This window comes from Chrysemys picta, chromosome 1 (genome assembly GCF_011386835.1).
Source record: "Chrysemys picta bellii isolate R12L10 chromosome 1, ASM1138683v2, whole genome shotgun sequence".
Lineage (NCBI taxonomy): Eukaryota > Metazoa > Chordata > Testudines > Emydidae > Chrysemys > Chrysemys picta.
This window is the reverse complement of record NC_088791.1, coordinates 338,980,860-339,004,364: the sequence shown is the minus strand read 5'-3', so window position 1 is coordinate 339,004,364 and position 23,505 is coordinate 338,980,860. Positions and strand designations below refer to the sequence as shown.

Below are 23,505 nucleotides of genomic sequence, written 5' to 3'. Positions count from 1 at the left end.
CTTACCATGAGGAAGAGAGGTCGGTTGATGTCCTTCAGAGAGTGTACGGCATTGGTGGTCACAGAGTGCACTCCAACGCACCAGGCCAGAGAGAAGAGCCATGGCTCACTGATCACGTAGAGGTTGGTGGTGATGTTGGCCTGAGCGTATTTCCTTTAAAATACAAAGACGTGTTTGCCTCAACCAAAAAGCAACTTTAAGGGCAAATGGCCTCCCTTTGGGCCGTCTCAGTGGAGTGCTAGGAGTCCGTTGAGGGGGACAGCCTTGGGAGTTCGAGAGCATCGGAGTGGACAGGGCCAAGATCGCCCAACCAGCTGATTATATGAAAAGACTGGTGTCAGTTATGATTGGCCAAACTGGAACATTTGGTCCTCTGGGGACAGTCACATTTGAATAACAATGTAAAAACAGGGTACTTTCGGTCATGCTTTTGTATTAAGGTTCAGTTGATGATTAGATGTTGTAATCAATAGTTAATGAATTGTTATAGAGTCTAAGGGTACGTCTACACTTACCGGAGGGTCCGGCGGCAGGCAATCGATGTTCTGGGATCGATCCCGGAAGTGCTCGACGTCGACGCCGATACTCCAGCTCGGCGAGAGGAGTACGCGGCATCGATGGGGGAGCCTCCCTGCTGAGTCTGGACCCGCGGTAAGTTCGGACTAAGGTACTTCGAATTCAGCTACGTTATTAACGTAGCTGAATTTGCGTACCTTAGTCCGAAGTGGGGGCTTAGTGGGGACCAGGCCTAACAAGTCACTTATAAGCTCAGTTTACACCCATCTGTAACACCTTCTACTGTTGGGCTTATAACCATCTATACCACCTGGTTCTCATGTTTGCGACATGCTTATAACACATTCCTAAATGGAACCTTAATAAAATATGACCGTTCTTTCTAGATTATTAAAGCAAATGGTGCTTGTTCTAAATAGATATATTGTCAGTGTCAATATTTGTTGTACAATTTAACTCGCTACATTGGAACACTAAACTGTTGGTAACTCTGCTTGAAATTTTGGAACAAGCATTGTTGGAAGGTGCTTCAACCTTTTCTAACTCGAAGCAATAAACCGCTGCTTTTTTGACAACTGAAGTGCTCTTGCTGTTTGGGAAAAGCAGAAATTCCAGCCACAGAGAGAAAGCAGAACAGCAGAGCTGAGTTTTTCACGAGACAGAACCATTCTAGAAACTACCGACTGAAATGTGAGCCTTTCCCTTTGAGATTTTACCTTTTCAAAGTATTGTAAACTTGTAGCGGTGGTAGTACAGTTCTAGAGCTGGGGTGGGCAAACTACGGCCCGCGTGCCACATCCAGCCGGCAGGACCATCCTGCCCAGCCCCCAAGCTCCTGGCCTGGGAGGCTAGCCCCCGGCCCCATCCCTGCTGTTCCCCTCCCCCGCAGTCTCAGCTCGCTTGCTCCACTGCCGGCGCAATGCTCTGGGTGGCGGGGCTGTGAGCTCCTGGGGCAACACAGCTGCAGAGCCCGGCCTGACCCGACCTGATACTCTGAGCTGCGTGGTGGCGGCGGCGGCAGCAGCAGTGTGGTAAGGGGGCAGGGAGCAGGGAGGGGTTGGATAGAGGGCAGGGGAGTTCGGGGTGGTGCTCAGGAAGCGGGGGTCCCGGGTGGGGCGTCAGGAAGGAGGGGAGGTTGGATGGGGTGGCAGGGGATAGTCAGGGGCAGGGGTTCTGGGGGCAGTCAAGGGACAAGAGAAGGGGTGGTTGGATGGGGCAGGCAGGCGCACTGCCAGATTTTTTGCCACCCTAGGTGGCGGAAGGTCCCGCTCCCGAAATACCAAAGATCCGGCCGCCGCGGTCGCTGCCCCCCAAATGTTAGTGCCCTAGGCGACCACCTAGGTCGCCTAATAGGTTGCGCTGGCCTGGGGGGCAGGGGTCCCGGGGGGGGGTCATCAGGAATGAGAGGAGGGGTTGGATGGGGCAGGAGTCCCGGGGGGCGGAGAGGGCAGATAGGAGGTGGGGACCGGGCCACGACCCCCTCCCCAACCAGCCCTCCATACAATTTACGAAACCCGATGCGGCCCTCAGGCCAAAAAGTTTGCCCGCCCCTGGTTCTAGAGGGTTATGTCTCCTATAAATAATCCACTAGGGGGCAGTGGTCACTTCCCAATTCATTATTTAGCCATGCCAACGATGATATTTTATATATATATGTAAGTAGGACCCTACTTGAATCATGGGATGACCTTCAAATATTTGCAGCTGAGTTTCAGACAAGATGTGGAAAATCACAGAAAAGTATTAATGGACCTTTATTAATAGCAGTAATTTGGAAAAGCCAGAGTAGATCTATTTGTTTAAGAAAAAAATTGCTGGAATGATATCCACACGCAAGTATTATGTTGTGCCTGCTAATTTTTTGATAGCCAGACATTTTGCTGCAGCTTTTTTACAGTCATTAAAACAAAAGTGACCGGTACAATAAAAAATTCAGAAGTCTTAAAACAACTGCTGTAGAAATCGAGTCCAGTCACTTTAGCCTTTTACATTTTGCAGGCATTGAATGTTAGAGCAGTACTAACTGCATATTCAAAATGTATGCAAAATTCTGGATTATGCAAAGTAAGCTCATTAAAATCAAATTTGCGGTGGAAGCCAAATATTGCAGGTTCCACAATTTCCGCAATATCGTGAATGAAGTAGGGCTATATATATCAGTTTCTCCTTTTCTATAATAAGGCACCCCTTTACATGTGATTTGCCTGGTGAAACTTATTACTGTTGGAACAACTGCAGCACAGTTTCTGACGTACAGAGGAAAAGTCCAATAGATTTGGGATCTGAAAATGAAGGTAAAACTATTCGGCGCCAAAGCTGTGATTCAACAAGGCACTTGAGTATAATCAGGATGGAGCTTTGCTGTGCACATAAATAAAATCAAAGGACACCAGGCAGTTGAATTGCTAATGCTATGTGTCAATTTACATCATATTCAGCACTCTGATTTTGGGGATGCTCCACCACCTGTTGCAATCAATGGAAAAATCAGGGAGTCAGGACTCCTGGGTTCTCCTTCCATTACTACCACTGATTCACTGGGATCTCAGCAAAAAGTCACCTACTATGACATCAGCTTCAGTGGCAGTTGGACTTACATGCACCAGATCATGACCACGTACGTACAAATGCTCCTGGTCGGCACGTTTAAGAGATTTGAGGAGGCTAAGACTCCCCAAAATAAAAGAGGCTGGCAAATGTCAGATGTGGGTCACCTCTTTTTGGAGGTGCACCGGCCTGCCACCTTTGCGCCCTGGGAGCAGGAGAGCTGAAAGCTCCCTAGAAGTGAGGAGGCCACTGGCACCCGGACCCATGGCCCTGCCCCCCCCGCTCCGCCCCGTCCCTCCCCCGTGAGACCCTGCCTGTGCTCCATCCCTCCTCCCGTGGCCCTACCCATGCCCTGCCCCAAGGCCCCGCCCTTGCTCCGCCTCTTTCCGCCCCCACTCTGCTTCTTCCCCCAAGGCCCTGCCCGCCGCTTGTGCCGCTCCACTTCCTCCCCCATGTCACTCGCCCTTAAGGCAAGAAAAAAGTGGGAGGGCATAGTCCTCCATTTTTAAAATTGGCAGGGGTGGGGCTGTAGGGGAAGAGGCGGAGCGAGGGCGGGGCCTTGGAGGGAAGCAGCAGAGTGGGGCAGGGCCTCGGGGGAAGAGGCCGGGTGAGCCAAGGCCTTGGGGAGGAGTGCAGGTTTGGCCACGGGGAGGGGAGGGGGGGAAGGGGTGGAGCGCAGGCAGGGCCTCAGAGGGGGAGGGGTGAATCAGGGGGTGGGACCACAGTCCAGGTGCTGGTGGCCCCCCACTTCTCGGAAACTTCCAGTGCTCCTGGAAGTAGCCTCCCCAAACAAAAGACTCATGCGTCGTCTATGCAGATGCTCATCAGTAGGGATTGAGCTTGAGACGTTTATGGAGCTACTCCTGTAGTTAGGCGTAAGTACCAGGCTGTTATAGTCACTGGTGCCAATCACTATAGGGAGACATAACCACATGGACTAAACTGGCAATTACATGTGCATTTTTTTTGCAATTCCACTGAAGGGTCTTGCCTCCTATATGAGGCGTATACAGCAACCTACCGGATATCTTCACTGGACATTGCAGAATAGACTAGATTGAGCTTCACAACATTGTCTCTCAATAGCTGATCAACTGGGGCCTTACTGGCCATGGTGTGCTGAAACCCGGGAGCTACAGACTGAACAAAGGACCTCATAGTGTTGTCCAGCCACAGGACCTGTGAGTAACAACAGCAGCTAGTGAATTAACAGGGATATTCCTGAACAGCCCCTTGTCTTCTACATAGTCCCATAATTCAAGGAAAGAGGGGATCATGCAATGACATGCCAGGTACATTCAAACGCAGGTCAGATCTGCTTCTGCAGTGGGTAAATTTAAAATAAAAACACACACTCAAATACTGCAGCAATATGACTTAGACTGTTCTGTCAATGGGCCTGTGGAACTCCTTGCTACAGGAGGGCAGGCAGTCAGTTACTGTATCTGGATCTTTAAAAGCACTGGATAATTTTACAGACCAATCTTTGTATTTATACCTGCTAAAATAAGGGAAATCAAATGCAGTACCTCAGAGGATGATCACCACAGGTGTCAGGCAGGAACCCGAATCCCCCTGCTGCAGTAAAGCAGTGCACATCTAGCCATGCACATTACAGGGATTTTAACCTCTCCCAGGAGCCTCAGACACTGATCATTAACAGAAGCTACATTTGTCAGAATACTTGGTAGCACCCTCCATCCAAAGCTCTCTGTGCACTTCAGCCCCCACCCAGCCTGCTCAGATGGGTAACTATTGAGTTTAGCCCCCACGCAGCCTGATGAGATGGACACCTATTGAAATATGTCTTTGGCTCCTTGGAAGTTTGCACTTGTTATTGCTGCACACCACAGCCATACCTAACTGCATATGGAAAAGCAGGGATAGAACCTGGATCCTCAGTCCCTTATCACACGAGGTCACGGAGAATCTCCATTAGCACTATAGGGCCTATGACACACAGAGAGTTCTAACCCCATACAGTAGATGGCAGCAGTAAACAGCTAGCTAATTCAGCATGTCATTCATATCCCAAAATGACAGGGAGGGGTGGCACAGGGCCGTGTGTACACGAACTTTGTAGCCATAAGTCTCAACAGGTGATGGCAACAGGGCTCGTAACCATGTCATTAAAGTGCTTAGCACAAAGGCCCCATCCACGCTAAAGCTTCCCCCAGTGGAGCTGCACCCAGGATGAATTACAGATCGGCGTCACTCCATTGAAGCTCATAGAGCTACATCCATTGTGAGCTGCACCAGCTGGGAACTGGCCCAACTACTGAGATCGTTTTGGGAGGGGCAGAGAGGCGCAATCTAAATCCCAGGGTCGCCCTTTCTGATTGTTTTACATGAACATGCGTCATGGAAGCCTGAGACTGCCTGGGGGTTCCTAGGTGCAATGGTAATAGAAATAATCAAGAAAAGATGAGGAGCAACATTTAAGGAGACCCACTGCTACAATGGCAATGCTACTCTGCAATCATGGGACCAGATCCTCAACTGGTGTAAATGGAGCTACACCAGTTTACACCAGCTGAGGATCTGGCCTTTGGTACAGGGCTCTTTACTGAGGGATCTCAAAGCAATTGGCAACCATTCATTCCGACTCAACACTTATCTTAAATCGTATAGCTAGCATGGGACTCGACTGCAGGACCCTACTCACACCTTCCCCCACGAGCAATCTCATTAAAATCAGTGGGATGATTTGAGATGTAACTATCCAGCATAGGGAAGGGTGTTACAATATGGCCTTGGGGAAATGCATTTTTATAATTGTGCTGGACTGGTCTCTGAGTCAACTAGTCACCAGCGGGAGAATAAAATTTAATGAGCTAAGTCTTTTGTTGGTGAAGTCAGTGGAACGATGCTGATTTATGAGGATCTGGCCCAAAACCTCGATTCTAAAAACCACACCAAAGAGGCGAGGGAGGAGTAACAGCCCCATACCAGATGAGGGTTAATCCCTGAGTCACGGATCACTTCCAGTGTTGTATTGATCCAGGTGTTCCTGTAAGGATGTTTCTCTGGAGGGCGGTAGAGATCAAATATCACAAGTTTATTCGCACTGTCTGCAAGTCTCAAGAAATTACTTAGCTTGTAAATTGACTGATTCATTGCCAGTTTTTGATCTGCACTTGACAGTGAGCCCATGCATGAAAATGGTGTGTCCTAAAAATAAATAAATACACAAGGAAATAAAAGTCAGGCCGAGTTAGCTGCATACAAACAGTTCCGGTTTCTCTAAGGGGGAACTAGGCTAACGTCGGCACTCAGTGGGATAAAAGAGTTCATTTTTCTTTGTTCCTCCTCTAGTTTTCATCTCCTATATGTCGCTGGTATAAACATATGAGTCTCCATGTTCTCTCCCTTAACCCATACTTACATTTTAACCCTGGTTCTTTGACTCTGTATATCAGTCTTGCAGCCACATTAAAAAAAAGCTGGACTGGGTTTGAGAAGGGATTAATTCTGCAGTTGCACTAAGGAGTAAACCATCAGGACATAAAAAGTGGGTGGACTTTCTCCCCTCCCCTGCCCCCTAGGGGTTGTGTCTGTGCCTTGAATGAATAGCTTAGATCTTCTTTCCTCCATCTCTGCTATGCAATTGCTAAGCCTGATAAAGAACCGCAGTTACATAAACTAGTAAACAAAAATACACTTCTCTGTTACTGCCTTCTGCATAATTATTGGGACTGATCCCAAGACTCCCATTGACTTCTGTGGGTTTTGGATCAGGACTATAGCACATATCCCTTCAAGTAGGCACTTTAAGAAAGACCTCTGAACAATCTTACCTTGAGGAACCACTTTCCTGCGTTCAGCTGTTCTAGGGCATCCCAGGAAAACAATGCAGCGTTCTGAGTGGAGTTACTGGGAAAGACCTCCCGGATGTTTGTTGTCCTCTGTAAGTTGCTGTCGTGCATCAGGAAGGGAATCCCATCATAGCTACGATAAAAGGAGAGGGCTCTTCACAACACGGACAACGTTCAAAACATGAGCACGGTACAGCAAGGCCAAAATTATACGTAGGGCCCTACCAAATTCACAGCCATGAAAAACGCGTCACAGACCGTGAAATCTGGTCTCGCCCCGTGAAATCTGATCTTTTGTGTGCTTTTACCCTATACGATACAGATTTCACAGGGGAGACCAGTGTTTCTCAAATTGGGGGTCCTGATCCAAAAGGGAGTTGCAGGGGGATCGCAAGATTATTGTAGAGGCGTTACAGTATTGCCACCCTAACTTCTGCACTGCCTTCAGAGCTGGGCAGCTAGAGAGTGGCAGATGTTGGCTGGGCGCCCAGCTCTGAAGGCAGCACCGCTGCCAGCGGCACTGCAGAAGTAAGGATAGCAATACCACAACTGCCCCCTAAAATAACCTTGTGACTCCCCCACACAACTCCTTTTTGGATCAGGACCCCTACAATTACAACACAGTGAAATTTCAGATTTAAATAGCTGAAATCATGACATTTATGATTTTTAAAAGGCTTTGACTGTGAAATTGACCAAAATGGACCATGAATTTGGTAGGGCCCTAATTATACATGAAGGACATTAATAAAAGGACACCCTCTGGAAAACGACACCTCGAGTAGAATGTATTATCCCATAGGCAGTCACGTGGGACAGGACACTAGACTACACTATGTCTACATTGCAATCAGGGGTGAGAATGCAGCATGTGTAGACATACCCAAGCTAGCTTTGATCTGGCTAGGTCAAACAACAGCAGTGAAGCCACAGCAGCATGGGCTACACAAGCCCATGTGGGACCCTGGGTAAATACTTGCGTGGCTAACCCATGCAGCTGCCCCTACTGCCGTGGCTTCAATACTATTGTTATTCAAACTAGCTAGATTAAAGCAAGCTCAGGTAGTTCTAGATGTTTCAGCCATACCTCTGATTGCAGTGTAGACATACCCTGGGAGTCAGGAAACCTAGGTTCTATTCCCAGCTCTGCCACTGGCCTGCGAGGTAACCTTGGAGAGGTCACATCTCCCTGTGCCTCAGTTTCCCCACCAGTAAAACGGAAATAACAATACTTAGATCTGACATCTCAAGAAGAAATACAGCAATGACCATGTGCCAGGTTCTGTTCTAGCTCCCACTGGGGTAGTTCAGTCAATTTCAGTGGTGCAATGCTGGATTTACAGTGGTATAAGTGAGAGCTGAATTTTACCCTTTGCAAAGCCCTGACTCAGCTAAGCACTTGGGCTCGTGTTTCAGTGCTTTGCTGATTTGGGGGCCTATATTCATACCTTCCACAATGCTACATAAACACCGAAAAGCCGATCACCCTACCCAACAGTATAAGGGCAATGATTCCAGCTCGGAATGGCATATCAAGACCCTGGCAGTAACTAATACAATGCTCTCGCATGCCTTTATAATTGCAAGCAACCTGGCTGTGCTCTCTGCGCCTCATCCAAATCCCACTGAGGTTTGTAAGATCAGTAGGATAGAGATCTGCCTTCTATGTGTTTTCTGTAATGTGTCAAACATACTCGGATGCACGACAAAGTAATTATTGTCTGTATCTGCTGTCTTATGCTTAGATTGTAAGCTCTTTAGGGCAGGGACCATCTCTTCGTTCTGTATTTTTGCACAGTGCCTATCACAATGGGCTTCTGGTCCATGACGAGGGCTCTTAGGCACTACATAATACAAATAATAATAAATCAATACCAAAGTCCCAGTGTGACAGTGGCAACAGGCCTGACATGCAATTGTGTCAAACGCTAGTTGATAAAGGATTGGACGTAACCCGTCAAGCGTTGATTGCCCATATCTGTGTCGTATCAAAGTGAAATCTTAGCCAGAGGAAGTTGCACACTGAGACACGGTGCTTGCCCCTTACCTAATTGTGACGTCTGTCTCAAGACCATCCCCACCGTGTTCAATTGTCTTCTGAAATGACATCTCCGTGTTTTCTGGAGCCAGCTAGGAAGATGACATAAAGGAATGCCAGTTTCGACGAGCGCCAGATGACTCCCAAGGATACTTTCAGTTTCTTGGTAACCACCCCTGCTGCTCCGCCCCACTGTGATAGCCAGTAAAGGTCACTTTGTCCAATAGCTGAAAATCTGTTTTACTTGCTTCATGCCTTTAAGTCCCATCAGGACTCTAGGCATATCCAGCATCATTTACAAATCTCCTGGAGGGCAGGGCAGGGCAGGGCAAGGCCCAAACCATCAAGCTCTTCAGTCAATCGATAACAGAGTAGGAGGCTTTGCTCAATTTACATCCCTCCTTAAATCAGTACATCCAAGGCAGAGTTTGACTTCACCTCTGACCCTTCCTCTTTCTCTGTTGCTGTTGACAGCATCCCCACTCTTCCCATTATACAGGCTTGTAGCCTAGAGGTCAGCTTGGGCTATTTCATCACAAATCCAGCTTCTCACCAAATCATGGTGCTTCTTTTAAATGCCTTCCTTCCTCTCAGCTCCAACCACCAAGATGATAGTCTGCCCTCTAGTTATCTCAAGCCTTGACTACAATAACCTGCACCTCCCGGGCCTACCACTCAGCCACCCAACACATAGCCACCAAAATCATCTTTGCACCACATCTCTGCCTTCCTCCACCTACTTCACTGGCTTCTTATCTTCTTCCACACAATGTTTAAGCTTCTCATCATCACCTTAAACGGTCTTCCAGCTTCTGCCTCGTTCTTGTGCTGTGAACTATCCAGGGATAGTACTTTGCCCAAGAGTTACTCTGAACTGTTCCCCTTGTCTCCTTCGCTCACTTCCACACTACCCACAATGCCTGTGGTGTTTTTTTTACCCTAAATCGTTGGAAAACTCTGGTGCACTGATGGTGCTTGGTAATGAAATCATGAGGACTTTTTCTGCATGCAAATCCAAACCAAAATAGAGTCCCTTGATGCCGTCAGAGGCTGACTGCATAGCTGTTGGGGTGAGGGTGGGGAATCTGCAATACAGATCATGAAAGAATGATACCAAACATCTTCCCCCAGACCTACCATTGGTGCTCCTCTGTGTCCAATGAGGGCTGGTTTGGGCCCCAGAGTTCCCACCTCTCTGATGCAGGGAGAGTACATCCCCAGAGGTATCAAGAAAAGAAGGACAAGGATAGCCAGGTATGGACCAATAATTATTGCCTGAATCACTGAAAGAATGCAGAAGAGGAAGGCTAGAGTTAATTCATTTGATAACTTAGGAGTTTGCCCCAGGGCTTAACTTATATCAGAGCTGTTTGCCTCTTGGGCCAAGTCTGGTGTCCTGAAACACTAAATCCTTCCCATCAGTCAATCCCCTTTTCTGTACCCCATGCCTCTCTCTAAACTATGCCCTGTGCCAGTCTGTCTAGTGGTCAGAGCAGATAACTGGGATCCAGCCCTGCTGGGTCATATTTTTGGTTTGTCTCCTAACTTGCTGTGGCACCTTCAGGAAGTCACAGTCTGTGCCTCAGTTTCACTATCTGTAAATATGGATGTAATGAGATTTACTCGGCTTCACAGGAAAGAGTCTGAGACGGTCAATGCCGTTTGCGGTAAAGGCGAAATTTTATTCGTTGTTAGAGGGATGATATGGTAAGAGGCATTTAAAAGTTTCATTTACACTCAAAAGCAGGATGATGCAGTGAGGAGCTTTCTCTGCACAACTCTCTTTGTGCATCCTAGGGGGCGAACGCATCCCTTTGAATTCAGCTCCTTAACAATGGTTTTCCACAGCAGGATTCATTTTTATCTAGGTAGATTGGCCTGTTATGGATCTCAGCTCCATGGTTTTCCTCAGGCTGTGTAGTTCAGAAGTCTGCCTATCCACACATCTAGATGTGGCCCATCACCATGGCACCTGAGCACCTCAGTGTGCAACTATTTGGGGATTTTCACTAAAGATAAGAAAATAGCGCCTCTGAGAAGTTATTGCCTATGGACCAAGCTTCCTGTTAGGTACACTACTTTGGAGAGCATCCCATTCCCCACCCCAGGCATGCTGTCACAGTGAGACCGCTTTGGATGTGCCCTGTGGGGATTCCCACAAAGGCACCATACTGACTGAAATCCCTACAGTGCAGTGGAAGCTACATTCAAGCCAACCATGTCTGTGTTCCACATGGTCTCCCATCAGCTGAGGTCCTTATTGCAGAGAAGTAGAGTCGGGAGAGGTGGACCAGGAGTACAGCATTTTAGATACAAATTAACATCTACTCTGAGGTATGTGGGTGTCAAACTGAATTGCACCGGTGAGAGCTGCAAAGATCAGAGGCTCCAGTGTGAATGTTCAACATCTGCATTTGCTTTGGATACTGTCGCTGAGTAATACTCACAACATCCCTGGCAAGGAGGCAAATAAGTATAACCGCTCTGCAGGAGAGGAAGATGAGTCAGGGAGAAAGAGAGTGTGCCAGGGCCAGGATTCATACTCAGGAGTTATTGACACCTGGGCCTGCCCTTACACTCCTAGACAACACTTCTCTGAGCTGCACATCAGTCCTTGGAACATTCCAATAGAGTGGGGGGGGGGGGGAAGTCTCCTCACTAGCGCATCAAGCTTCCCTGCCATACTAAGGGCTACACAAGGTGCCACAAGTACTCCTGTTCTTTTTACAAGGGACTACAGTCACTTGCTCCATCTCAGGTGGGTTCTTCTGAAAGCCCCTTCTATGACATGGAGTGACTGGACAGGCTTTCAGAAGAACCCGCTTGAGACAGGATTGCAAGCAAGAGCCAAACACAGAAGCGGATTGGCAGCCTTTCCTGCCAGGCTTACAGTTCTAGCCCCATTTCTGTACATGCCTGAGAACTTCAGGGCTTGTGCTAAACCCACTCAGGCATGAACGATTTGCAAAACAAAGGGGCAATTATGACCTTAATGCTTGTCACAGTGCGGAAAGCCATGGCAGAGAGAGAAAGCATTGTTGCTGAGGGGTTTAAAATTCAAAGATGCAATTATTCCTTTGTTGTGGGTTAAGGCGGGCATGGGAGGGGGGTTGCAAATATTACAGCATCATAAGTATTAGACACAGGGGACAGACTGGATGACCTTATTTCTAACAGAGCAGTTTGTTTTCTTATGATGTCAGTCACAGTGTTTCTTATGTAAGGAGCAAGGTTCTCCTCAGGCCCCAAGAAACAGCGAGGCTGTTATTTGCTGAGAGCCTGTCATGTATTCAGTGTATTCAGTGCCGTCCGTCCAAGCTAGAGACACAGCCCAGCCGCCAAGGAATCGATCCTCTGGAGACAAGACAGATCGGACATGCTGGACACCACTCGCTCAAATCTATGGAATTTCTAACTTGCTAACCGGCTTTGAGGAAGAAGCATGTTTTAAGGTGTTGGTGTTTGTGTGTCCCTGAAGAAGGACGGATGTGGGGGAGAAATGGACTACCTGAGCTGCCACTCCTGGCACTAGGGCTGCCATGAATGTCGCTGTTCAGGGCAACCCCGCGTGTATTCCCCCTCCATAGTCCACCAACGGCACTCACTCCTAGTCTCCTGCCTCCTCAGCCATCACTTCTCTTGGGTGGAGACCTCTCTCCTGACCAGGGTTTTCCAGGCTGCACAGTTCCCTGCCTACAGTGGGATATTCTCAGCAAGCCAGACTGCCTAAACAGGCCAACGTCTGCATTTTGCTTTCTCTCCAGAGACTATGAACAGCTGTAATTGCCAGCAAGTTACCACACAGCTCTTTATAAGCAAGCACATTTGTTCTTAAGGTGAAAGCACTGCAGAGAAAACATTAAAAACAATACAAGAACCAACATGCATGCTAATAAGCTTAGCAGAGATCACCCCAACCCCAGCCATGGGCTTTGGCAGGAGTCAGTCCTTCAAACCCCACAAAGTATTTTTGTAAGGTTTCAAGTTGATAACAGCCTCAGCTCAGAAGTAGCACCCCCGTGAATAGTTCAGTCTTTCCTTTATAAAGCATGGGCCTTTGATGTTGGCCTCAAGTAACTGGTGATCAGCAGACAGTGGCTCACTCCTCAGGGCACAGTTTCAAAAGGCAGGGGGAGCGGTTCCTAACAAGAGGTGGGGAATTTGCATTCACCTCCTCCTAGATATTCCCCAGGAAAAAACACTTAACCCATTTTGTTCCAAGGGTCCAGTCTTGTCTGGCATATCCAGTACAGTTGTTTGAACCCCCAGGTCTCACATCTGACACACCTTCCCCCTCAAGAGGTTACGTACAATCCTGGCCCACAATAATCCATAATCCATTCATTACATACAATGGACACCAAAGATACTTAGACTTAATTCAATAAGGTCTTCCTAGGATATCCCTGGAGAAGGGGAGAGGTGGGCTCCTGAGCTGCCATACCTGGCACTAGTGCTGCCATGAACTCTACCCTGACCCCTGCCTAGGGCAGCCTCCAGAAGACACATCTCAGCAAGCACAAATGGGGCAGAGGATATGACCCATGTCCTGTTCCCCACTGCTATTGCATATTTGTATATAGTGATGAGCTGCTGAAGTTGCAACAAGGGGCTCCTATAACAATCCCTCCCATTAAGCCCTGATACAGCTATCCCTCCCCTCCCCCCGAAGTTCAGGGCCGCAGTAAAATCAGTGGGGCTCTGACTGGTGCACATGGCTGAGTGTCTTAGGCTGTTTAGAAGCCCCATGTAGCAAGGACGCAGGTGTCGGCAGAAAGGACAGGTGAGGAGCTGGGGCTCCTTGTCATTCATTTTCTCCCTCAGACAAAAGTTCTTTGTCATAACCTCAAGCAAGGAAGGGAGGCAGCATCACTGGGCAAACAAGCATTGGTGCATTAAGTGTGCTAGCTGGAAGGGTCCCCCCCTTGATACAGAGTATATTGACAGACTGATGTAAGAGCTATGGGCACTCTGAAAATCAGTCTGTTTTAGGGTGTCTCAAGGCACACAAAAATTGAGGCACACAAAATTGTTACCTATTTTTGAAAGTCTTGGCCTATATCCCCATCTCTCCCATTTGCACAAAGCAGAGCACAGAGGTTCCAGGTGGAGGCTGCACCTGTAGAGCATAAAGCAGAACTACTGTACCTTTTTTATTCATTCGGAAGGCATGCAAAGCCACTGGCCAAGACAGAAGGACCATGACTGCTATTGCACCTATGTGGAGATAGGGAGCTGTGACCTGGAAGGGAGACAAGAGGATTGCTGTGAAAAGCCAATTTATGGAAACAAACAGCGCTCCTAATACTGACATAGTCGAGCTAGTGCACCACACACAAGGGATACTGCTAGAGGTACAGGCAGTTTTCCCCCAATCTTACACTTGGCTTGGGCCCTTTGAGAACTTCGTGGTAGGTCAGCTGAAGTATACTGACGTGATCCTCAAGAGTCCATCAAGCCTGTTCCTGAGTCAGCCAAAGAGGATGCAGGATAGCAATGCAAGGCTGAGTGCACCATCCTTTCCCCCAGGGGCTGAGTGCACCATCCTGAACTCAACTTCTTCTCTCAGTCTTGGTTCTTATATGGTCCCTCATCACCGTAGTACCTGAGTGTCTTCCACCAGACAGTCAGGGCATTCCAGCTAGAGTCAGTTTCAACACTACATTATGAACATCACCAGTTATGAAGATCACACCACTAATTGCACGATGACTCACTTGAATGGTAACGTTTAATATCCAACTGTACTATCATACTAGCTAGTATAACTGCAGCAGCTGATTACTCCAAATATGTGTCTAATCCTTTTTCCAATCTCGCTAGACTACTTTATTAGCCTCACTAATATTCTGCAACGGCCAGTTCCACAAATTAATAATGTACTTCATAAGAAGTATTTACTCTTATTTATTTAAACAAAGCACTTGATCTCAGACTAGAGTGTTTAGGTCCATTGTATTTAGAGCTAATTGTATTTCTATTTATTTGTTTGTTTTAGCTTCAAATTTGTAACCTTGGGAATATTCTTCATGCTTTACTAACACCAAATAACTGATTTATCCGATTACTGTTTTTGAAGGACAGCTCTAGCAATTGTAATTGATTTCTTTGATTGTAAAGGTTAAACAAGCACTCAAAAGCTCAGATGCTTCTCTGAATTTATCATAAATGTGCAAAAGTGGGATGGAAATCTGAAAGAAATATCCTGTTTTTTGGCACAATGGGAAATATTGGGCAAGATTTTCCACTGAGTTATATGCTGGTATGACTCCATTAAAGTCAAGGGAGTCAGTCCAGCAAAAAACTAGAGTAGCAGACAATCTGACCCATAGTGAATCTGAAATTACCAAGGTATATGGTAGGGAAAAAACATTATCCAAATGTAACATGGTCGTATGTTGCATCCACAAAAGCACCAAAGCAGTCCTAACCATTTTGCCAGCCATGGTAGAAAATGTTTTTAACACCTTCCTCATGTCCAGCAGCCAAGCAAAACAAAAAACAAAAACAAAAAAGGAAGAAAAACTCAGTCAGCCAATCAGTTGAGGAGAGGGGAAGAGAAAGGCTGGCCAAAAATGCCCAGCAGCACAGTGGTGTGGTAGCATTCCCTGGAAGTTGGCACCCATGGTGATGGCCCTGCTTGCCTGCCCCTAGAACTGGCCATCTGCATCCCTCTACTGGCTAATCCATATACAAACTAGCAGCCTACGATGGATGAAAGCTAATGGAGTTCCTCCTTTAGATGAAGCGGTAGAGGTGTCTCCAGCACTAGTTTCAAACACTCCTGACAGCTTGTGGAAGGAATCATTGCATAAACATCGACAAAAACTTTTAAATAACATTTTAGTTCAAGTTTGATTCCAGAAATAGGTAACAGCGGATGCTGGCTCATTTCTTCTGAACAAGTTTAGTCCAATCCTATTTCTGAACCCAAGGACATTCGATGGAAGATATTTTCTAGAACTGGCTCGTAAATGCTATTTTCCTATCACAGGAAATTTTGACATTTCAGAATTAGTTTCCAATCCAAATCAGAACAGAAAGTGGAAATAAAAAATATCACACAACAAAAAATTCTAAAAGGTTTGAATTGTAAACATGGAAACAATTTTTTTAAATACTTTTGATCGAAACAATTCAGCATTTCAAAATGAAAAATGGAGTTTCTGATTGACATTCTGAAACTAAACAAAATTTTTCATCCCCATTCCCCCGAATCAGAAAAAAAATATGTAGTCAAAATGGACATTTTATGGAAAATTTTGATTTTGATGACACCGCATCCCTGCCAGAAAAATTGTATGTGAAAAAAAATCAGCTGTTTCCATATTTTCCATCTATTTCCAGTCAAAGCTTTTGTTAACAAGTTGTTATTATTTTTTTTTTTTTATGTAGAGCTTCCATGCTCTTACCTGAAATGACAGGCGGACGGTTTTCCATCGAACTCCCCACAGTTTAGAAAATACACTGATGGCAGCTATGGAGAAGCCCAATACCAAAAAAGTTCCAATCTGCAGAGACAAATAGGATATTGCCTGGCTTCAGAATTAGCGTATGACAATTGCAATTCATATTTCTGTGTACACTACGGTTAGCTACTTTTGTAAGTGGGTTATAAAGATGACTTGGATTCCATAGGCATAGAGTATTTTCTATCTTTATGAGCTTGATCATCTGAACTGACCTAGTTGAATTAGGTTAGGTCTACACTACATTGTAAATCTGGCCTCAGACTCAGGTTTGAGCCCAAATGGACCCCAACCATTCACACACAAATCTTTCTGACTCAGGTCAGCCAGCACTCAGGACCCAGGTCCTAATACACAGCTGGGGGAGGAAGGGTCCAAGCCCGAGTCCCTCTGTGACTCAGATCCAAGCCCTGTCATTTTGCAGTGTGGACACAGCTCAAGCGGCAGAGTCAGAAGGTCTGCATGGTGCAGAACGGATGTTAGCATGGCTGTCAGACCCCCAAGTCCAGCAATCGCAAACCCAGGTTTACAATGCAGTGTGGACGCTAACGCATAGGCTTGGAAACACCAAGTCCACAAATGTGGGTTCCACAGACGTGAGTTTACAATTCAGTGTAGACATACTCTTGGAGGCAAAGAGACCTCTAAGGAGAAACACTGAGTGACAGATCTGTTGTTAATAATGGCTAGGTTATCTCTTTGGTCAGGGATGCTACCCCATGTTCTGGGTGTCTCTAAGCCTCTGACTGCCAGATGCTGGGACTGGATGATAAGAGATGGATCACTTGATAATTGGCCTGTTCTGTTCATTCCCTCTGAAGCACCTGGCATTGGCTATTGTTGGAAGACAGAATACCGGGCTAGATGGACCATTGGTCTGACCCAGTATGGCCATTCTTATGCTATCGATTTTGGCCAAGGATGGCTCAGGTCAATCACCTACGGCATGTCAGCGCTGCAATGTAAATGCAGGCTTCAAACTCGGGCTCAAGCCTAACCCCCTTTCCGTATACACACCAATCACAGTAACCCAGGGTTTGGACCCAAGGTCCCAGGACTCCACGGGGTGGAGGGTCCGAGCCTGACTCAAGCTGGTAGCCAGGATTCAAGCCCTATTGCTTTGCAGCATAGATGCAGCCCCACTGTGAGTCTGCTCTGGGAATCTGCCCAAAGTATCCCATAATCCCACGGGCAACTTTCTTTGTTCTCCAGACAGTCAAGTTTGGTGGCTAGTCAAAGGGCTACAGCAGCCCTTTGGGGATGGTGCTAGGAAGTCTGGGATATGGGTGGTTGGACTTGGGCCTGCATAATGTGAACATGCTGGAGCCTCAGGCTGGAACTCAGGGTTCAACAATTCCTAACCTGGAGTTACAAATGAGTGTAGATTCTCAAGCCCTAAGTCAGGAGTCAGCAACCTTTCAGAAATGGTGTGCCGAGTCTTTATTTATTCACTCTAATTTAAGGTTTCCCGTGCCAGTAATACATTTTAACGTTTTTAGAAGGTCTCTTTCCAGAAGTCTATAATATATAACTAAACTATTGTTGTGTGTAAAGTAAATAAGGTTTTTAAAATGTTTAAGAAGCTTAATTTAAAATTAAATTAAAATGCAGAGCCCTCCGGACCGGTGGCCATGACCTGGGCAGTGTGAGTGCCACTGAAAATCAGCCCGCATGCCATCTTTGGCACGCATGCCATAGGTTGCCTACCCCTGCCCTAGGTTAACAAACCCAGGGTCGGCTAACCCCAGTTCTACTAACCCTGGGCTTACATTGCAGTGTTGACATACCTGCTATTAGCTGGCTCAAGGCATCACAATGTCATAAACTCCAATTATGAGGGGGTGCTAATATCACCTGTAATCCATCCTGATTTTTTCTGTCTCTGGGTGATTTTACCAGTGAATTTTAGGGTTGGATTGGCTGACTTGGAGAATTACATTCTCTGTCTACCCAGGAGCACATACAAAAAATGATCAGCAGCAGTATACACTTCCTCATGCTGCTCCCTACCACATGTACTCCTAAATCAACTGGATTTAAGAGCACTAATTCTCACTTTCTGTCTGCAGAGATGTCAGCCATTTTGTTTATAGAGTCACTGCAGCCAGTTACAAAGGAGATGCATACATTGTGCTCTCTCCTGAAGCCTTTCCTTTTGTTTTTGTTGTTTAAATTCCTTAGCCTTGAAGAGAATAGTCATGTTAGACTGAAAATGTGTTTTGGTCTTTGGGTAGAGAACCATCCCATAATTGACCTTAATTGTTGTAAAGTGTGGATACAAAAGTTGCTGGAATGACTCAAATATCCCACCTTGTGACTCCAGTGCAGGTACAACTGCTGACCTTCTGCTAGCAAACACACTGCTAGAACCTGGGAAATCAAATGGAAAACCATCACATTATAACATGGTTAAACACTGCCCAGTGACTTCAGTCCTCAGGATCAGAGATCTGCAAAGGCAGATGTAGAATTATATTGCATAGAAAAGTCACTTTGAATGAAAATTCCCAAATCTGATATTGCACAAGGAGGAACCATCTATGTGCTATACCAACAAAGCCTGGCTGGGATGATTTAGTTGGGGATTGGTCCTGCTTTGAGCAGGGGGTTGGACTAGATGACCTCCTGAGGTCCCCTCCAACCCTGATATTCTATGATTCTATGATTATAACACTATTTTCTTCCCATTCTTCCCATTATGTCAGTTTGGACTTGGGATGTACACAGTTCAATATGACCCTAATCAGCCCTAATCTGTCTGACCACCGCTCCCTATTAACCAAAAGTCAGTCATGCTCCCTGGTAGCAAATGTGCACTGTCCTCTACATACCCACTCATCCAAACCCACAAGCTTCTGGAGATTCCCGTTGTCTCAGTAACCCACGCGGACACAGCAGATGCATAAACCTGAGCACTGTTTGAACTACAGGCCCCAGTCCACCAGCTTAGATGCAGCAGAAGAATCATAAACCTCTCCATGTGGTGTAGTCACCAGAGGAGGACAAATAGCCACACTGCGTTAGCATGTGGTTACATCTTCAAACCCCTTTGGTTGATCAGGTTTGTACTGGATATAGGAAAATATGATCTATTGCCCTTAGCACCACTAAAACCTTTTTTCTTCTACCCAAGTCTGGAATTATACTGCAATTAGACCATCTCTATCCAACTTTCGGGGCGGGGGGAGGGGGAGAAAATTGGTCTGGGAAACGGATGGCTGTTGAATTAATTGAAGCTGGATGTCTGGAAAAATTACACTGAAGTGGACCGATGGAGAGGATCTTTGCACAGACAGTACGTGCTTTGTTGTGCGATGCTTTGCTCAGCGAGAGGGGACTGGTGGAAAGAAGAAAGTTTGCAGCAGTGATTCAGAATAAGTGAGGAGAAGGCCAGGGCGCTGTGGTCGAGATTAGTCATTAAGGGAGATGACAAAACACTTCCAAACAAAACCAGTGCAGCTAGAGCTGGCTACCAGTCACACAGAATTGTTCCACTCAAACGAGGGCTTCAGTGTGTTCAGTTCTTGGATGGGACAAGCCATCAAGGTAGAACATCAAGGCAGAAACTTTTCTGATCTGCTTCCCTACTGGAATCATGCGCATCACATGATAGGGAACAAATGGACAACATGGCGGCGTTACTTGGAACCTTGGCCAAAACCACTTCCCACAGAAATCTCATAGCTTTTTCCATGACAGAGACCATGGAAGTTCAAGTCAGCATAGTTCAAAGTCAAAATAAGACACTTCCCCTCCACCACCACCCCCCCCCATCAGTTGGGGCAATTAACCATTGAAAAAGATTGAAAGTGGAGTGGTAAATTCTCCATCCCTTGGAGTCTTTATGTCATGGCTGGATATCTTTCTTAACAATATTCTATAGTTCAACCACCAGTGGCTGGGCTAGACACAGGAATTACTGCATGGAAAGTCTATAGCCAGTGTTATGCAGGCGGTCAAAGTAGATGATCATTATGGTCTCTTCTGGCCTTCCCAGCTATGAAATCTATTAGATCTCTCTCTCTTCATTGATCAGCACATTGACCTAGGTTGGTTCAGAAGTAGACCAGACCCAGGTAGGGAAACAAGCTTGGTTTACTGCAAAATATCATGTACTGCCTTCCACCAAGCACACAATTATGGCAATGAAGATATTTACAAGGGTAAGGTGTCAGAGTAAGATAGACAGGGATAGTTCTGTATATGTTATCTACTAATTACAGAGAGTATTAGGAGCTTGAACTCCTGGGGCCTACTAGCAACTCTGCCAGTGACTTGCTGTGTCTCCTTGGGCAAGTCATTTAACTTCCCTGGGCATCAGTTTGCCCATCAAGCATAATATATTAAACTACCCTTCAGGGCTGTTGTGTTGAAAGGCTGGATTACTTCCACTGAAGATCTCTGGATGAAAGAACAGGACCATACCGTCAGGAATCCAGATTTATGGGAACACATGTTCTTTGCCAGAGGACTGTTTTAGTTCTCTCACACATTTCCTCTTGACCCAGACCCAAAGACAGAACTGGACCCTACATTGCTGTACCAATTCTCTTCTGCCCCTGGATGCTGCACTCACCCACGCTGCCTCTGTTGTTTCTTTCACCATGGACAGGCACCCAGAAGGGGAGTATATTAGACAGGCAGGTAGAAAAGGGAATTCCTGGCCAGGGGAGGCAGGGCAGGACTGGCTCTGGCTGAGAGTCCCAATGAAGCCCCTTCCCCTGATCAGCCATATACTCTTCTTCCTCCCTGTCACAGTGCCTCCTATAGGTCTCCTCAAACTCTTCAGAACTGGACAACTGAGAGTTTGGTATTTTCCGTTGTTCTGGAGGGTTAAAATGTGGCTTAACAGCCCTGTTTTTAGGCACACGTACTGCAAGGCACTTCTTGTCGCCCTGCAGCTTCAGAGACCCCAGGCCCTGAGCCAAGTCTCAGGCCACTCTAATTAATCCCCCTTCACACAGAAAAGACAAAATCTTGGCCAGTCACACTCGCGCGCACACACACACACACACACACACACACACACACACACACAGGCAGCATCAGCAAGGGAGCATCATTGCTTAAAGCTGATCTGGCAAAGGGAAATATCAGTGTTGTGCTCTCTCTTTTACATGTTCAGGCTTTGTAAAGAAAACCTATAATTAATTCTTAGTATTATTTTTCTCTGAGTTTTTTAATCTTGGAAATCCTTAGATATGTGATAAATGTCATGTCACATCTTCCCTGGCTTGGAAGACCTACTGAATGGCTGTGGGAGCTTATCCATCTTTAACAGAGAGAGATTTTCTTCCAACTGTTGGTTAGGCATGTGAGTTAAACAGGCATTAATAAAAAAACAGCAAATGGAGAGGTTAAACACTCTTGCAGAAAACCCTTTCATTTAATCAGGCTTCACCTTCCCGGGTAGCTCTGATAACATAATCCTGCTAGTTTTCTAGTCCTCCATAGTATTTCTTCCTGGAAAAACAGGTAGACTAGACATGAGGTGCTAAAAAAAAAGCTGCAACCACCAAAACATCCTCACACGTTTTGAGGTGGAAAGGAACCCTTCAGACTACACCTATCAAAATAAAAACCCCCTCAAAGAACAAAAAAAAACAAAAAGAGAGTGTGGCCACAAATCCATTTTATTTTCCTTCACAGGCCACTTGGAAGGCCAGGAGTTGCCTCTTGGCAATGGCTCACCGCACACACTGTAGGCCTTGTCCACACTAGAAAGTTGTCCCATTTTAACTAAATCGGTATAGTTAAAGGGGGAAACCTTCCCTGATGTGGATCCAGTTATATCAGTAAGTATCAGCGGGGTAGCCGTGTTAGTCTGGATCTGTAAAAAGCAACAGAGAGTCCTGTGGCACCTTTAAGACTAACAGATGTATTGGAGCATAAGCTTTCGTGGGTGAATGCCCATCCGACGAAGTGGGCATTCACCCACGAAAGCTTATGCTCCAATACATCTGTTAGTCTTAAAGGTGCCACAGGACTCTCTGTTGCTTTTTATCAGTATAGAGGTGCCTTATACTTGGTACAGCTATTCCTGTATAAGAAGGAGAATAAGGCTTTGTCTACACTGCCAATTGAACGACAAAACTTTTGACGTTCACAGGTGCTTAAAAAAAGCCCCCCCGAAAGACAAAAGTTTTGCCGCGGCAAGTGGCAGTGTAAACGGCTCATTGTCGGCAGGAGCGCTCTCCTGTCAACAACGCAAACCCCGCTCGTAGGGGGTGGAAGTATGTTGGCCGCAAAAGTGCCAACAAACAGCATTTATACGGCCTGACTTTTAGCAACATGGTTGTGTCAACACAGCCGTGTCGCTAAAAGCTGTGTAGTGTAGACAAAGCCTTAGCTATAAGGCACCTCTAGGGTGAAACCTTCTTAGGAGATGGAGGTTGATAGGTGTGAACTCACCCTTCAGTTAACAGAACTTCAATTAAGCATAAGCCTCCCTAAGACAAAAGGTGTGCGAACCAGTCCACAAGTTTTTAGTGAGTATTGTTTTGTGTGGGTGGGTGGGAAGGCAAAACATAAAGAGCAGGCAAGAAAGAGTGGAAAGAGAGACAGCCTGAAGGAGCAGCTGAAAGCCCGGTGGCTGACACGGGAAGAAACCTGGGAAGAGGTTTTTGGGTGAGGGGTGCAGGCTAAAAGAGTGCTCTAGGTGCCGTGAGCAAAAGGAGCTGTTTCCTGCTGTTTGATTCCTTCTGAGTTCAGTGATACAGAACTTTGTACTCTTCATATCTAAACAAAACTGCAAAGACATACCTGATTACCTCCAATTTCTACTCCCGCCTGGAACACCCATAGGGCCCCAAACTTTGACTAGCCACTTGGGTCAAAAGGTGCAACAATACCAATAGCCTTGTCTACACTTAAAAGGGTTTGCTAGTGTAGAGCTATACTGGCAACCCCCACTTTGCAGTGATGCGTAAAAACAGGTGTCTCAAACTCCATTTACCTTAGGGCCAGTGCCAGTCCTCAAATCCTCCCAGTGGGCCAATAATGTCACTGAAGATGGTGTTCAGAAAAGAAAACGTTTATATTGCATTTTTTATTTCAAACTTCTTAGAAATAATAAAACTATCATACAACTTTATACAATTCTTCACCTGCCAGAGAGTTT

At 46.3% G+C, this 23,505-nt stretch overlaps 1 protein-coding gene across 2 annotated transcripts in view; it reads right to left on the bottom strand.

Moving 5' to 3' along the window:
• The window catches only part of GDPD4 (glycerophosphodiester phosphodiesterase domain containing 4), an 84,481-nt gene that overhangs the window by 8,419 nt on the left and 52,557 nt on the right, over positions 1–23,505 (bottom strand). For both annotated transcript variants that reach the window (XM_065581737.1, XM_065581736.1), the window contains exons 5-13: positions 18,696–18,755; positions 16,329–16,427; positions 14,065–14,158; positions 10,054–10,199; positions 8,926–9,008; positions 6,861–7,011; positions 6,013–6,234; positions 4,085–4,242; positions 6–153 (exon numbers count right to left, since the gene is read on the bottom strand). In XM_065581737.1, the coding sequence (XP_065437809.1) occupies positions 6–153; positions 4,085–4,242; positions 6,013–6,234; positions 6,861–7,011; positions 8,926–9,008; positions 10,054–10,199; positions 14,065–14,158; positions 16,329–16,427; positions 18,696–18,755 (1,161 nt within the window). The remainder of the gene's footprint in view (positions 1–5; positions 154–4,084; positions 4,243–6,012; positions 6,235–6,860; positions 7,012–8,925; positions 9,009–10,053; positions 10,200–14,064; positions 14,159–16,328; positions 16,428–18,695; positions 18,756–23,505) is intronic.